The 17139-nt window shown below is 38.1% G+C and overlaps 2 protein-coding genes across 2 annotated transcripts; one reads left to right on the top strand and one right to left on the bottom strand.

The window, feature by feature from the left end:
* Positions 1 to 586: 586 nt before the first annotated feature.
* On the bottom strand, positions 587 to 1525 carry LOC130879836 (olfactory receptor 5AN1-like). Its single transcript, XM_057778676.1, has one exon. The coding sequence runs from the start codon at positions 1523 to 1525 to the stop codon at positions 587 to 589; it is 939 nt and encodes a 312-aa protein (XP_057634659.1).
* Positions 1526 to 14646: 13121 nt separating this feature from the next.
* Positions 14647 to 15594, top strand: LOC130879835 (olfactory receptor 1440). Its single transcript, XM_057778675.1, has one exon. It carries the CDS (start codon positions 14647 to 14649, stop codon positions 15592 to 15594), a length of 948 nt encoding a protein of 315 aa, XP_057634658.1.
* The last annotated feature ends 1545 nt before the right edge of the window (positions 15595 to 17139 follow it).

Here is a 17139-nt window from a genome sequence, read left to right as displayed (position 1 = left end):
CAGCTGGGAACAAACCATAGCCTTCATTACTACTGAAGACTTAAACCATGTCTTCTTCACTTTGCCAGTAGCTGGTGGAGTCAACATAAGACTCATAATTTGATAGATGATTGGCATTGATTTGTCTTAGAAACACTGTAGCCATCAGAAATAGTTTGTTTACAGTGGTATAGCCTAGCCAATATTACTTTTATTTATTCAAATAGTAGGTTCTCTGCTCAGAAAAAAAAGAACAATCTTTATTATGCTTCATTGGTCCATTTGTCAGTCAAAGATTCTGGAGCAGGGAACCTCAGTCAGGTATCTTCTTTAAGGTCAGGGCTCAGGACTCAGAAGTCTTCAACTACAGCAGCAAAAAGTTATAATTTGGATGTTTCACAAATATTGGGGATAAATAATGAAAGATGAGACTACTTCTGATGTAACATGAAAAAAATAAACTCCAGGACTTATAGGGATAATGTTTCAGTAGCACTGAATCAGTATTGGTCATTATTGTAATAGAATGTATATCAAGTTGGCTCTTTGTTTAATATAAGTAGGCATTTTGAAGGGCAGATCAGCAAGAAATCTCGATTTTTTTTTGTTAGAAACATCTCATCTTCCTCTGTAACCTTTTTACAGCATCTCTGATATCCTTGTTCCTCAGACTATAAACCAAAGGGTTCAGCATGGGAATCACCACAGTGTAGAAGACAGATGCAAATCTATCTAAGCTGGAGGAGCCACCAGAACTGGAACTCAGATAGACAAAGACACTGGAGGTGTAGAATAGAGAAACAACTGTCAGATGAGAAGCACAGGTATTGAATGCCTTGGATCTGCCCTTAGCCGAAGTGATCTTCATGATGGACAAGGCAATATAGCCATAAGATATCATGATAGCTAAGGCGTTTGCAAACCCAAACAACATCGACAATATGGCAAGCAGGACCTGTGCAAAGAAAGTGTCAGTGCAGGAGAGATTTAACAGCTGGGGCATGTCACAGAAGAAATGTCTGATGACATTAGGTCCACAGAAATGCAGCTGCAGCAAGGCACATATCTGAGATAAAGAACCTATGAGCCCTGCTGTGTAGCTTCCCATCACCATGCGAGCACACAGGGTGGGTGACATGACTGAAGAATAGAGCAGTGGGTTACAAATGGCAGCATACCTGTCATAGGCCATGGCTGTCATGAGGCAAGATTCGCTCAGTCCCATCGTGGAAAAGATGAAGTATTGAACTACGCAGCCCACAAAACTGATAGTTTGATTTTCCTGGAAGAAGTTGGAAAGCATCTTTGGTACTGTTGAGGTGATGTAGCAGAGGTCTATAAAGGACAGATTACTGAGGAAGAAATACATGGGTGTGTGGAGGTGGGAATCCATCCTTATTAAAGCAAGAAAAGACAAGTTCCCGGTCAGCGCTGTAATGTAAAGTGTGAGGAATATAACAAAGAGCAGGGCTGTGATTCGGGGCAAATCTGAGAATCCCAGGAGGATGAACTGGTTGATCTCAGTAATATTTCTTTCTCCAGTCATTGCTTCTGTGATCCTAGTGTCAGAGAGGAGAAAAAGCATACATGGTTTGATCAAGCGAAATAAGTAGCATTTTGTGTGTCTTGCTCCAGTGAGTTTGGAGGAGATGAAACGCTCCATTGTCCTTCTGCAGAAAAAGTCCCAGCAATTCTTCTCTAGCTGACAATGTATTTTCATGTAATTTCATGAGGATTAATAAACATATATTTGAAAGATTGACTGGAAATATTTATTAAAGCACACATGAACTGGTGAGATTATGAAAAAGAAGGCAGATGTTATTGATTGTAATAAAGTGGTTTCAGTGTTCACTGACACTTCTAGGTGTAACTGCTGCATCATACTCGTGATGGTGCAGGTGGCATTATTTCAGAATAAAACTGAAAGTGTTTTACATCACAGCTTACGACTTTAGTAATTTTTGTTACTTTTTTCTTTAGGAAAAGAAACACTACTTATAAGATTTTATCAAATTATTTGTGAATATATTTAACACAATATCTTGAAAGTAGCCTGGAGTACAATATAATTGTGATACAGTTATACATGACAAATAAAATTTTGGAATAAATCTTTGGAAGCCCTCACATGAAACACCCAATCTTGAAATAGTGGTTTATTCTTCGCACTAAGGAAGGAGTATCTCAATTTTAGAGTGTTTTTGTCTCTTGAACAGCAACATAGCAGGAAAATGGTTAAAGGGTCAGAATTAGAGGGTCAGGTGTGATGCTCCCTTTTACTACAATTTTGTTTAAAGTGCTTAAGAAATCTACAGTTGCTCTTTTCCTAACAAGGTGAGCACCAGTGTCTTTGAACCCTGAGTTTACTGGGAGGGTTATGAGCATCCCCAAACACTGAATTAAAGGGGTAAATTCAGAGAAACTGTCCATCATTAAACCCACCAGCTGTAATAGATTTCATCATTTTCTTTAATTGCACTCTGGTAACAAGGGCAGACAAACTTCACTGTATTCTGTGTAGCCCACCATTTAAAGAAGAGAATGGCGAAGATGTGGATTCTTATTTTTATTCCCGGTAAGATTTTTCTTGATAGCTTTACAATTTGGCAAAGGGGTAATTCTGAATATACTCACTCTCTTTAATAGATATGTTCCCTGTATTCGCCACCTCTCCGGACAGAGAAGGAAAGCTGACTGATGGAAATCTTGAACGGAGACTTAACTAGGTACCCGGAGCTAATCAAGATGTTTCCCAGTGCTGGCCTGATATTCGATCTGTTTGGGGCCTGTGAGGCAGAAAACCAGGTGAAGTTGAGAATGTTGCTGCATAACAAATGATTGAAGTTAGAGAAGCCAGAAGGCTGACGTTCAGAGCCACACAATCTGCACCTATTGTGTGCATTCCAATATCTGTGCTACCATCCTGTTGATTGCAGACTGCCAGGACAATGAAGGAGAACAATCAAAATCTTTTGAAGCCTTTCAAACGGAGAAAGAAATTACATGAGGACTGGGCCCTATCAGTAACACTTACTTTGTCTCTAGTTAAACAAAAATTATTAATCAAGCCACATATTTCAGCAGAGATAAAATAATTATTTTTAAAGAAGAATTCTGAAGAAGAAAAATTAAATATAAACATTGTGAATATTGAGAAATATGGAAACACAGACAAACATGTTTTGATCTCAGTCCACTTCCCTGACAGAAAGTGTTTTGTTTTGGTTCAGGCGTCTGTGACTGCCTTGCACTGCGGCCAGGATTTACACTCACTGTTTCATTTGTCATTAGACGACCCCCTCATCCTCCTAACACCAAAGAGCAAACAGAAGGCAATGGATTCCACAGTCAGATATTTTCCAGTTCAGCGTTCATCTCACACCCCAGATTTACATCTGAGATAATTCTATTCACCGAAGGTCAGAAATCTTAGTCAAGATAGAGAAAATGACATTCAGGGCAAGGAAACGAGAGAAAGGTGAGGGAGGATGGATGGGTGTGTTAATTTTTAAAAATGCAGTCCCACATAAGTTCTACTGTTAAAACTACATGGGTCTTGAGATAGCACAGGGTCCACCTTTCAAGTCTTTTATTCCCAACTCCAGTACTGGAAGAAGACATGGATCTCGTGGAAGGTTCAAACTGTCTATATATCTTCCTATCTATCTTCCAGTTGAGCATGATTGCTCTCGTAAGTGGATAGTTTTGACCATGGACTTAGCTGTCCACTCACAGTAAGTGAGACAGAAACGGCGATCCTGTTGAGACTAAAATGGATTGAAAAAGTCAATTATAGGGAATACACTATAGACACTTGCTCTCTGGTGCAATGGTTGCCAGGGAGATTTCCCTAGTGATTTCAGGCCCACTTTGTCATTTGTATCAATTCTTCACTTTCCTCTGGTCCTATAATGATCTCAGGGTTGTTACTCTACCAACCTTAGAGCTCTATGTGCTAGAAAGGACATAGGAAATCTTCTAGTACCAAAAGTCTCAACTTTCAGCTTACAATCCTGAGGTCAGAGATATTATAGGGTTGGCTCACAATGGCACAGTTGGCTAGTTACAAAGCTTGAAACAATCGGTTGCAGTTGCTTAAACTACCTTGTTCGCAACACATTTCTAAAGGAATACAAGCATTTGTTTTCTGAAATACCTAACCTAAATCAATCTCCCTAACAATATTATTTCCTATACACATGAGAGGCAATAACAGACTGAGATGTGCCCTCGTTATTCATCACACTAGTGACTTAGTATAATCATGGCTTAGAATGTCACTGTCACAGGACTCAGAGTTCTGGCTTTGTCACTTACAGCTTGTGTGACTTTGTTAGCCTTCTCAAGCCTCACTGCTGTCATTCACTAGATGGAGCTAACAGTCGTTACTAGTTCATAGAGAGTGCTCACAGAGAGACTAATGCTTGGTAAGCAGTATGTGCTTCTTGTTCTAGCTCATAATTAAGGATGAAAAGAATCCTTCCTTGTGAAAATCTACCTCTTCATTTAGTGGTGAGGCCATACGGATGTTCCTGTGTCCACATTCATATTCATGTCCATTGTATTGCCAATATTCTGATCTTGCTCATTTAAGCATACTGTTGAGAAATCATAGGTACAGTTTCCCTGTCCCCTGATATAAAGGGACAGGATTCATTAACTCATTAAATCATTAACTCCGTTGGTCCTTACAATCTTTCTGCCCTTTATTTGATTTTTTTTGAGCCTTAGGTTTAGGGTTGCTTTGCAGATGTGCCCATTGGGGTTGTGCACCCACACAGGGACTTTCACATATACATATGTATATACAGTAGCAGTAATAAAGAAGAGATCATGAATTTTGGAAGTGGGGTGACACTGGAGGAGTTGTAATGGGGAAATAAAGGGAGTAATGTAGATGTAGAGCCCACGTATCAAATTCCTATAAGAACTATTACAAATGTAAAATTCTAAGTCAATTCTCTGAACTTTGTTGCTTTAATTGGAGGAGTTTTTGAATGTGCAAGAGACTGTTCATCACTGTCTTAGCTACTAGTGATGCAGGCAGTCCCATTTTATCTGCTTTAGCCACACTTAATTATAGGGAAAAATGAGTGAAGTATGTTAATAATCTAATTCTTGTTGTTAGGTGAGTCCTTTTATATCCCCTGATTAGGATTAAGATGACTAGTTATTTAAACTAAACAGATGTTCTTTCTATAAAATTTGATGAAGATTTTTGGCTGTGCAGTTTACTGAGATACATACATTAGCAAAAATGACTAATATAGTGAAGGCAAGTAGCATAGCCATCATCTGATAGAATACCCAGTTTATTTTTATGGAAAGCACAGCAAAAATTATGCAGCAAAATCCTGATGTTTAGCACAATTTAACAAAGGCTACAATACATTAAATTTTTATATTCCTTTAAGAATTTCATTTATGTATACTATTACATATAATATATATTTATGTATACATGCAGACATTTATATTTCACTGTGTCTAATAAGTACTGTCTGTATCAGCAGGGGTATGGAGCTATCCACTGCAACATGGTGCCTACAAGGTGCCCACAACCACCATTAATCCCCAACAGCTCCTCTGCTAGGGCTGTTACCTCAGGAGCTCTCCTTCTATCCATGATGGAGCTCTGACTAGCTTGATCTTCTATAGGTCTTCTGCAGTTAACCACAGCTGTTGGGAGTGCATGCAAACAATGGCCATGTCACTTCCAGAATTCAGCAGATCATAGCACTCCTCCTATGCTCTAGCTCTTACATTCTCTTGTTCGCTCTTTCACAATGGTCTCTGAGCCTCAGGAGAGTTGTTACAGATATTCCTTTGAAGGCTGGGCACTCACAGGCACTCACCATCACTTGGATCCGTCTCTGCTTTATCCATTGCCACTGAAATAGTAAGCTCCTCTATCCAAGGTTGTAGCCCAGATGCCTGATAATAAACATAAATATTTATAGGATAGTTTGACAACATGACCAGTTTTTGAAAATGACAATAGGTTCCCCTCAAGGGCCTATGATATCCCTAGCTGTGGGACTTTGGACAGTTTTATAGTTCTAGGTGTGTGGATTGATATAAGGGTTTTCGACTTGATTTCATTGGTCTTCCTGTACTGTGGTCATCAAAAGAACAAACAATCCAATGAAAAAGGCTATTTTACTTAGCTCTGTAGTAGAGTTTGAAGTCAGGGATTGTAATGCTTCAAGAAGTTCTTTTATTGTACAGGTTTGTTTTTGCTATCCTTGGTTTTTTTCTTTTCCACATGAAGTTGAATATTGCTTTTTTGAGGCCTGTGAAGAATTTTGCTGGGCATTGCATTGAATCTATAGATTGCTTTTGGATATAGAAATAGGATAAAAGGATCAACAGCATGAATATGGAAAGGAGTGCTCATGAGAATAAGCTGACAAAGTTGTTGGACAGGATTTTGCTGAGGAAAGTTAGAGTTGGATTCTCAAACCAGATCTCATCTGTCTCCTTAACCAGTACTAACATCTGGTATTGTTCCATCTATGCTTCTCTTTACATCAGCTTAAAATTGAGGATATTAGCTCACATCTGTTCTATATTTGAAAAGATAAAGAAGTGTATATGTGCCATTCCTTTTACTTGACTGACTTATCAGAGTTTTTATTGTCATCATATAACAGATTATTAATATGTCTGTATAGAGAACATTAATTTTATATTCTAAATTTTTAAAATTGTGTGATGCAGTCTAATACTCTGTTTTATATAATTACTCTAAAGTTTTATTTTCAATCTATTAAGGTAGAAAATTAAAGATAAAAGTGGGAGTTTTCAATGGGTCTCTGGGTGTCTCAGGGATTATGTGGATTATACACAGATACCTCAGGAGATTAGTAGTTGATGAGCAGGAAAATGGGCATCTGAAATCCAAGAAGTTTACATCATGGAAGCAGAAAACAACAAATTTTGTAAAACTAACCATTGAATTTTAGTTACTGGAATATGTTAATAATATGGATGAACATAAAGAGATGAGTGGGATTGGGCCAATGGGAAGGTTTGAGGAATTGTTATGTAGACTCAACATGTTGTAATATAGTCAGGAATAAGAATCTAAACAGATGGAGGCAACAGTATATTGAATTTTAAGAAACTGATTTGAAAGAATAATGCAAAATACTTGCTTTTTTAAATTTTCAGTTTGCTAAAATTAATTCCAATCCAAATTTCAAATGGACTTTGTGAAAAGAATGCATGGTATTGGGAAAGACTTTGTGAAAATGTTCTCATGTTAAAATCAGAGAATAAAGCTTCACAAGAAAGAATAATTTTGAAAAATGTTAACACAAAAATTTCAACTCATTAATTCAATAATATGCAAGTGTACAAATGTTGAGAATCAAGTAATAATGAAACAAAAATTTACTTCTGAAAATGATTTGGTTCATATAAGAATAATTTAAGTAAGGGAAATTTATTATTATTCCATACATTAATTGAAAAAGATTATGTGGCATGACCTGGTTATTGGGTAACAACTCACAATATATAAACGTTTGTGTTTGATTCACATAAGTGAAATACTCATCCTTAGAGGTCAAATAGCAATGAGCAAAATGTATTTCAGCTGTAGTACACAGCAGCAAAAATATATGAATAAAGTCAATGAATGTGTCTTTATTACTTTTCTTGTCATTGTGGTATAATTGAGAAAAAGCTTAACGTAGAAAAAGTTTACTTTTGGAAAATAGTCCTTCGTGATGGGGAAGGCACAGCAGCAGAGCAATTGGACTCACTCATGACTAGAGTTGCAAGGGTATGATGCTGCCAAGAAGCTGAGAGGGATCTATCCCAAGAGGGGCAGGCTATAAACCTCAAAGCTTCTCCTCCAATAACACACTTGCTCTGTCTAGATCCCAACCTGAAGTTCCACAGCCTCCCAAAGAGCAGCATCATCTGGGTACAAGATGTTTCAACACACAAACCTGTGGAAGATGGAAACCATCACGGAATCTCATAAAGTATAAATGGATGAGATTTGTAAATTAAGAATAAAATAGAAATCTTGCAATCAGTGGATTGAGTCACAAATGAAAGTAAGTGAGGCTGTGGTGGTTTCAAACATTTTCAGTGGATAACCTAAATGACGTTATTATGACAAAGAAGCAGTCTGAGGAAAATGAAGCAAGAAATCATTGGTATTGTGTGTGTACATGTGTGTACATGTTTGTGATTCTAGCATGTGAAATATGGAGGCAAGAAGATCAAAAATCCATGTTCATCTTCAACTACATATTAAGCTTGGGCCAACCTGGGCTATGTGAAATCATTATTAAGAAGTAAATAATATTAATAGGTACGTTTTGGTGGGCAGAGAGGGAGGTTAACAGTATAGCTATCCTTCTTAGAAACTTGATAGTTCAACAGAGATATGATGTAGAAAGAAGTAATTTCAGTATAATATGGATAAAGGTAAGATTTAAAATACAACCAACCTACACAATAGCCTTGAATTCTGGCTATCACATTCAAGGTAAAAACATACCATATTAAATCCAAATTGACTGGTGATCATCTCTTGCAATAAATAATGTATGCTAACATGGTTATGAATCATTAAAATAGCATTGTGATTTCAATTAAATAATAAAGTATATAAGAAACTCTTTATACCATAAGTTAAAGTAAGTTATAGATTGAGTAGTTTAAAATGACAAGCCAAGAAAAAAAATAGTTAAGTAATTATCTGGCCTGTAAACATGAAATAATTTTGCTTAAAGTTAATGAAGTAAAGTAGTAAAATTCATGTGAAAAGTTAAAATTTATCAATATTTTGAAACTATAAAATTATGTAAAAATAGATGTAGGAAATCAGATTTGTAATAACAGATCAAGTATTCCTTTATTGGTATATATCTAGATATTAACTTCAGGATTAGTTTTCATAGCAAAAGTTTTTATTCCATTTTAAAATCTAGTAGAAAAAAGTAGAATATTATTATGTCACAAATACTAATGGTTATGATGACATTTGTGGAAGATTTAAATGTGCCTGATAATATTTTGAATAAAATATTCACAAGGCAGCATCCTATAGGTAACAGAAAAGATAAAAGACAATCTATAACTTAAAAACGTAGAAAAGATATATGAGGCGTGTTCTTATTCTAGTGTCCTCTTGATCTAAAAACATTTTCTGAATGAAGAATCCACAAGTAGAAGTAAAATCACTTGGGGGAAACTCACTTTTTTCCATTACCATCACACTGGAGAACAATTACTTGGGCTGTTAATTAGTGCTATTTTTTACACTCTTGAGTCTAAGGAGGTATTTAAGTGAACCTCCAGTGGAAGCAACTCTCTTATCATGGATGGCCAGGTGCTTGCTGGACAAGGGAGAGTTTGAAGGAAAAAGAGCCTCCTGTAGAAACTCTCCTTTGGAGGACGGTGTAAAGCAAGAGGGTAATGACTTTCACCAGGATTACAGCAGAGTCCAGATTAAGAGGTGAGAAGTGGGTGCTATTATGTTTTCCACACTGCAGGAGAGCAAGCAAACAGTCCTCAACAACACACCTTCTTCAGGAACATCTGGGGGAGAGCTTTGGTCAGCAGGAGCAGGGACAGCACATGACGTCAGTGTTCATGATCTGAGTCCTGTTTTAGAATCACTTTGCATAGCACCTTTGCCTGCCAGTAACCTCTTATTTCTAAAATAATCCCCTGCTCCTCTGCCTGAGACATACTAAGAGACTGAATCTTTTCTACTGGGAACAATGTATTCCTTCACTAGAGAAACAAAATATGTAATTAGTTAAGTAAAAATGAAACTAGAAATCTATTTTGTGTAAACCTTGATATAATATCCTTTGCTATCATCCTCTCCCCTTCGCTCAGTATCATTTTTAAAAGCTGTGTTAATCAAGAGCTGCACTGATTAAGAATTAATTACTTGAATGAAAAAAGTGTAGTATTTTGGAATTTTATTTGCTTAATTTAATGCTAGTAGGAAGAATATTGAAGTTTCTGGAAATAACCATTGTTGTTTAGCAGCAATGAGACTGTTGGTCTTAGACACCCAGTGTCTCAGATTCCCCATGTTCTCAGTTTATTCATCTACAACTTACAGGAAACAATGTTCATAGAACTGTGTAAAAACAAGTCAGATGGTATATGCAAATTATTGGGAATTATGCCTGTCACAAAATGAGGGCCCAACAGACAGAAATTTGCTAAATACAAAAATTAGTAAAAGATAATTTTGCCATCACGCTGAATACAATTATAACTCAGAGAAAGGGTTTTGATTTGATCCCTCTGGAGAATCTCAAGTTTAAGACCAAGATGGGCAGCTTAGTGAGACCTTGTTTCAATATAAAAATTAAAAACAAAAATTTATAGACATCCAGCTCCCTCTCATGCAGCTCAGTGTTAAGCATTTGCCTTGCATGTGCAAGCCCTGGGCTGGACCCTCAGCAGTGGAAAAAGTAAAAGAATGCTTGCCATTTTAGTTATGTGTGTTTTTCTTTTCCTGTGTAAGATCATTTCTTATTACTGACTACCAGGACTATTGTTCTGAGTGCTCCCACCATCACACAGCACAGACTGTCAGTTGACTATGACCGTGAAAAGATCTAAATGCAGTCAGATTGTGAACTATCCAGCAAGCCAGGAGGACCATGAGAAATTGCAACTCATTTATTGATTGTGTGTGCATGCACATATGCATGTATTCATGTGCCTCAGGGCATATGTGAGGATCAGGGGATCCTTCGAAAGGACTTGCAGGAGTCAGCTCTCTCCACAATGTGGGTTTGGGGGATCAAATTCAGGCCATAAGACTTGGCAGCAGGTGCTTTTACTGTCTGATCAATAAATAGTCCATTGATGTTTTAAGTAAATATATTCGAGTCATTGTTTTAACATAGCAATGTATAACAGATTAGTTGTTATACAAGTTGAAATATTTTAAAAATTATTCTTACCTAAAATTATATCAATAGTCTGTGGTATAATAAAAAAATCTCATAAAATTTAAACATGAATACTGAGATTTTCAGTGCCTGAGAAAATGACCCACATACAATAGGTTTAGAAGGAACTCCAATTTTTTTTAATTTTTATTCTTTTTTAATTAAAATTTCCAATTGCTCCCCGTTTCCCATTTCCCTCCCCCTCCTCCCACATATTGCCCCCTCCCTACACTCCCCTCCCCCTATCCCTACTCCTCTTCTCCTCCCCCCACTCCATTCCCCCTCCCTCTCGATTTTGAAGAGCAGTCCAAATTCCCTGCCCTGCGGGAAGACCAAGGTCCTCCCACTTCTATCTAGGTCCAGGAAGGTGAGCATCCAAACAGGCTAAGCTCCCACAAAGCCAGTTCATGTATTAGGATCGAAAGCTAGGGCCACTGTCCTTGGCTTCTCATCAGCCTTCATTGTCCGCCATGTTCAGAGAGTCCGGTTTCAACCCATGCTTCTTCAGTCCCAGTCCAGCTGGCCTTGGTGGGGTCCCAATAAATCAGTTCCACTGTCACAGTGGGTGGGTGCACCCCTCGTGGTCCTGACTTCCTTGCTCATGTTCTCCCTCCTTCTGCTCCTCATTTGGACCTTAAGAGCTCAGACCGTTGCTGGAACTCCAAATTTGTAATAGAAAAGGCTTCCAAAGTTGGTGAGAAAATAAGCTTCAGTTTATACAATGCGTTCTTTCTTCTTCATATTAAATTGCCTATTTCATGTGCCTTCCTTTCTGAAAACGTATTAAAAAGTGAATGATGGATTATTCCTGGAGTGATTTGGAGAACTTATTTAATTTTCCTTCTGCTGTTTCCCAAAGGATAATCTTATTGGTACCTTGCAGATGCTAGATTTCCACAAACACCATATTATTTGCACAACAGGAAAACATTTTCTGTGACTCCTACATCAAGATTTAATTTGGGTTTTAATATTAAAGAGAAACAAAAATAAACCATTTAGCTCATAAGATATGAAATTTTGTTTAGAAGATTATGACATTTTATTATATTAAGAGAGAAAGATTTCAAGCAAAAATAAAGGAGTGATTCTTTGTCACCTCACTTTTAAATCCCTCAGTCCCTTCACCTGACCCCTTGGGCTATAATTCTATGAATAATTTATTGCTGCTGCTGGTTACTTTTTCAGAAGCATAGGAATGGCATTTCTGTACTGAGTAACTGGCTGTGTGCCTTTCTTCAACTCCTAAAAATTGCTTTGCATAATTTTTTATTTTTATGGTACTCTGAAAACATGGTATCTGCAGTAGAAGAAAACTTAGAACAGTAAATTTGATCATTTTTAAAAGATTTATTTTTATTTGTGTGTGTGTGTGTGTGCGTGCATGTGTGTATGTGAATATAGGTGCATGTTCATGCAGACAAGCCAAGATGTCGTCTCCTGAAGCTGGAGTTCTAGGCAGCTGGGTGTCACCTGCTGCGACTTAGGAACCAAACTTGGATCCACTAGAAGAGCACCAAGCCCTCTTAACCGCCGAGCCTTCCCCGGTCCCTCTAATCTGACCTTAATATGCTCTGTTTATACCTCAGTTGACATCATCTCTCTGATCCTACATGTGATTAAGTTACCATCATGCTATTGGGCCGGCTGATCCATTTTATTGACTCACGGTAAAGTGAAGGAGCCGCATTGACTATGGCATTCCAGAATGTAGCTTTCATCGTGACTGAAAACTGGACAAGAGGAAATAAAGTAAAAGCAACTGCAGGAATTGGTGTGGAAACAGCCTTCCTATTTTTCCAATTGCGCCGTCTTTCACATAGTATTATCCTTAGCATTGTCATCTGAATACTTTTATTTTGTTTTTTCTTGCTCCTCAATGAAGTAGAGGTAATTTGACATTTGTTTGACAGGTTAAAAATTGTGGTTTTGATGTTTTCATTAAGAAGATCTATTCACTTAAACACATGGACGATACAAACTGAATGTATTTCTTAATAATTTAAACGTAATATTCAAATGTCAGGGTGTCCAGAATATGTGTGTCCCAAGAATAGAGACAAGAAAACAAACCCAAGAAACACCATAGCAATTAGTATTTTCAATGAGTCACCTAATTTCCTGAAGTAAAAATTCTTTAATAATACACTTGAACTATTTTGGTTTTGGAGATAGGCAGCCCATAAGTCAATTTTACAGTAGAAGACAACCTGAACCTTGATGTGTCCTTATTGTGTATACTGAGGAACAGCATGGGTCAATGGAATTTTCTTTTTGGAGGTTGCTAATTTATCCTCTTCTTTGGTTGATGAAATCATGTTACTATTGCTGTAGCCTATCAGACCATAGTTCTTGCTGTATGATTTCCCACCGCAATTATTATTTTTATACAGAAAACATCTCTTTGATGTAAAGAGAAGAGCTACAGTGATTCCATTTTGAAGTGGAGAAACAGAATCCCGGAGGTGTCAGAGTGACAGAGACAGACGTTGGTACCCAGAGCCGGTGTCACTAGACCCAGGTCCTCTCATCAGGTGTAGCAGTAATGAATACTTATTAAGAGTCAGTAGTGCCTCTTCTATACCTTTACTTATCAACTGAATTTGTATGCATTATCTCTCCTTAGACTAATGAAAAGTGAAATGCAGTGTGAATCCTGATTTTATTTCCTTTGATGGATACATTACACAGATCTTTTGAAGGCATTAACATGAGCACCATCAAGGTGACCTCTCAGAAATGAAGGGATGCTTGCCAGTTATTGCAGTGCTCTATGACTTACTAGTAAAATATCATCATAAGTAACTGTAAAATGGCATGGAACTGTATGGGTGGCACACAAACTAAGATTAAAAAGGGAACAAAATGGGGATTCTGTAATCGATCCTGTTATAAAGGCAATTTTGACCAACAGGCAAATCATTTAATTCATTTTAGTGGAGGAGTGTCAATAATTTAGAAAAAAAAACAAAATAACCTCATACTTATACTTCATAGAATGAGTTATTTTTTTCCAGAAATTAATGCAAATACAAAAGCTAAAACTAAAAGAAAATGTAGAGAAGAATCTTACTGAATTATATAAATAAATACTTTCTCAGTGTACCATCAAAGCAAGGACCATAATTATCACATGGAGTTGAATAAGTAAAAATAAAGTTAATTGATATGTTAAAAGACTGAATGCAACTTAATATTGACAATGAATGGTAAACTTGGGAAATAGTTGTCAAGTTTGGGGGATGGTGAAATAAAAGTATTTATTTTAAACAAAACTCCATACAAAAGTCTAGTAGAAAGGGGGCAGTAAATAGAAATTCAAAACAATGAGGTAAGTTTTCCATGTAAGATTGTGAAAGATGGAATTTAAACAATTATAGGCAATGTTGATAAGAAAATAACAAGGAACGCTGTTATACTTGTGTGAATAAGTACCAGCATCTGGACAAGAATTTGACAACATCTGTTTGTACGTGTAGGCAGAATTGCAAGAATGTAATTCAAACTGTGAAGTGGTTCGAAGAAGATTTTCTAGTGATTTTCAGAATAATACTTATATCTTGATTTTCTTAAAGTTAGTTTCATTGTGGATAATTTTCCATCCAATACTGTACTCAAAACAAGGAAGATCCATAATGTTAAACAACCATTTTTAATCCAAGTATCTCCCTGCAGGTCTAAGGTTTAAACCTATCCATCTGGTTTAAGATGCTCTGAGACAATGACAGGAGGGAGGAATAGCACAGCCATCACCAAGTTCATTCTGGTGGGATTCTCAGACTTTCCCAAGCTCAAGCTGCTTCTCTTTGTTGTCTTTCTGGGAATTTATCTCTCCACAGTGGTGTGGAACCTGGGCCTCATCGTCTTGATTAGGATTGACCCTCACCTGCACACACCTATGTACTTCTTCCTCAGCAATTTGTCATTTTTAGACTTCTGGTACATTTCCTCTACAACACCTAAAATGCTCTTGGGATTCTTCCAGAAGCCTAAATCCATCTCGTTTATGGGGTGCGCCATGCAGTACTTCTTCTTCTCAAGCCTGGGTCTGGCTGAGTGCTGTCTTCTGGCAGCCATGGCTTACGACCGCTATGCTGCCATTTGTAATCCTCTGCTCTACACGGCGATCATGTCCCCTTCCCTCTGTGTGCAGATGGTGGTTGGAGCCTATATCACTGGTCTCTTTGGTTCATTGATACAACTGTGTGCTATACTTCAGCTCCATTTCTGTGGGCCAAATATTATCAACCACTTCTTTTGTGACCTGCCTCAGTTGTTGGTCCTCTCCTGCTCTGAAACCTTTCCCCTGCAAGTTTTGAAGTTTGTAATTGCAGTGATTTTTGGGGTGGCTTCTGTCTTGGTCATCCTGACATCCTATGCTTATATCGTTACTACAATTCAGAAAATCAGCTCAGTAGATAGCAGGGTCAAGGCTTTCAACACCTGTGCCTCTCACCTGACAGCAGTCAGTCTCTTTTTTGGATCAGGACTCTTTGTTTATATGCACCCCAGCTCTGATCATTCTCAGGGTTATGACAAGATGGCATCCATCTTCTATACAGTGGTGATTCCCATGTTGAATCCTCTGATTTACAGTCTCAGGAATAAGGACATCAAGGATGCTCTTAAGCGATGTAAGAAGAGGTGCTTTTCCCATTGTCACGGCTAAGGTCTGCCAGGCTAGTGACCCTGTTGCTTGAAGTCCTTATATTCTGCAGGGGTATTTAACATGACTATATTATCCTGATGCTCTGGTGGAATTTCAAGTGAGTCACTCCATTGAATTCCAAGACTGGCACATGCTATGTGAACCCTGTGTCCATCTCCTCTTAACCTTGAGACTCCTCTCCTGTACCAGCATGGCCTCTCAGAGCAGTTAATACATTGCTTCCTTTTTTTGTGGTAAGTCTTTTTTTTTTTTTTTAGGTTCTGTCTGTTTATTTTATTTTATTTTTTTAAATTTTTTTTTATTAAAAATTTCCGCCTCCTCCTCGCCTCCCTTTTCCCTCCCCCTTCCCCCACTCCTCAAGCCCCACTCCCCTCCCCCTCCCTCTCCAGTCCAAAGAGTAGTCAGGGTTCCCTGCCCTGTGGGCAGTCCAAGGTCCTCCCCCCTCCATCCAGGTCTAGGAAGGTGAGCATCCACACCGGCTAGGCTCCCACAAAGCCAGTACATGCAGTAGGGTCAAAACCCAGTGCCATTGTCCTTGGCTTCTCAGCAGCCCTCATTGTCTGCCATATTCAGAGAGTCCTGTTTTATCACATGCATTTTCAGTCCCAGTCCAGCTGGCCTTGGTGAGCTCCCAATAGATCAGCCCCACCGTCTCAGTGGGTGGGTGCCCCCCTCGCGGTCTTGACTTCCTTGCTCATGTTCTCCCTCCTTCTGTTTCTCATTTGGACCTTGGGAGTATGAGTTGAGATCTTAAGAACAAAAGACAAAAGACTTGACTCTAACAAGTCTTTTGTTTCTAAGATCTCAACTCATACTTTCTTTCAGATACTAAACCAAAGAAAACAGAGTCAAATACAAGTTCAATGGTCCTTCTCAATCAACATATCTCTAGTAGTACAACGACTGCTTTGTCTGAGATTTCAGACTCCTGAGATGTGTCCTGGTTGATTTCTTAATCATCTTGACACAAGCTAGTGTGACCCAGGGAAAGGAACTGTAAATGAGAAAATACATCCATCAGATTGCCTGTAGGCAAGTTTTTAGGGCATTTTCTCCATTAAGGGTTGGTGTGGATGGACCCAGCTCATGGAGGTATGGTAATCCCTGAGTTGGTGGGCTTATGTACTATGAAAAAGGGAGAGTGAGTGGTGGGGAGTGAGACAGTAAGCAGAGTCTCCACCATGACCTCTGCCTCAGTTCCTGACTCCAGGTTCATTCCTTGTGATCTTTTCCTGATTTCCCTTCGTGCTAGACTATAAGAAGTAAACTGAAATAAACTCCTTTGTTTGGTTGTTTTTTTACTCTTTGACTCTTTGGAGGGCCTGCCATCAGCTCCCAAATAAATACACACAGAGGCTTATTCGTTTTTATGAATACTCCACCTTAGATTAGCTTGTGTCTAGCATGCTTTTCTTAAATTATCCCATCTATCTTTTGCCTCTGGACCTTTATTTTTCTCTATTTCTGTATACCTTTTTTTCCCTTCTTATTTCATGTCTGGCTGTGTGACTGGGTGGCTGGCTCCTTCTTTTTTTGCTCCTCCAT

Source organism: Chionomys nivalis, chromosome 8 (assembly GCF_950005125.1).
Source record: "Chionomys nivalis chromosome 8, mChiNiv1.1, whole genome shotgun sequence".
Classification (NCBI taxonomy): domain Eukaryota; kingdom Metazoa; phylum Chordata; class Mammalia; order Rodentia; family Cricetidae; genus Chionomys; species Chionomys nivalis.
The sequence above is the reverse complement of the archived record's forward strand: the minus strand, read 5'-3'. Positions and strand labels throughout refer to the sequence as shown.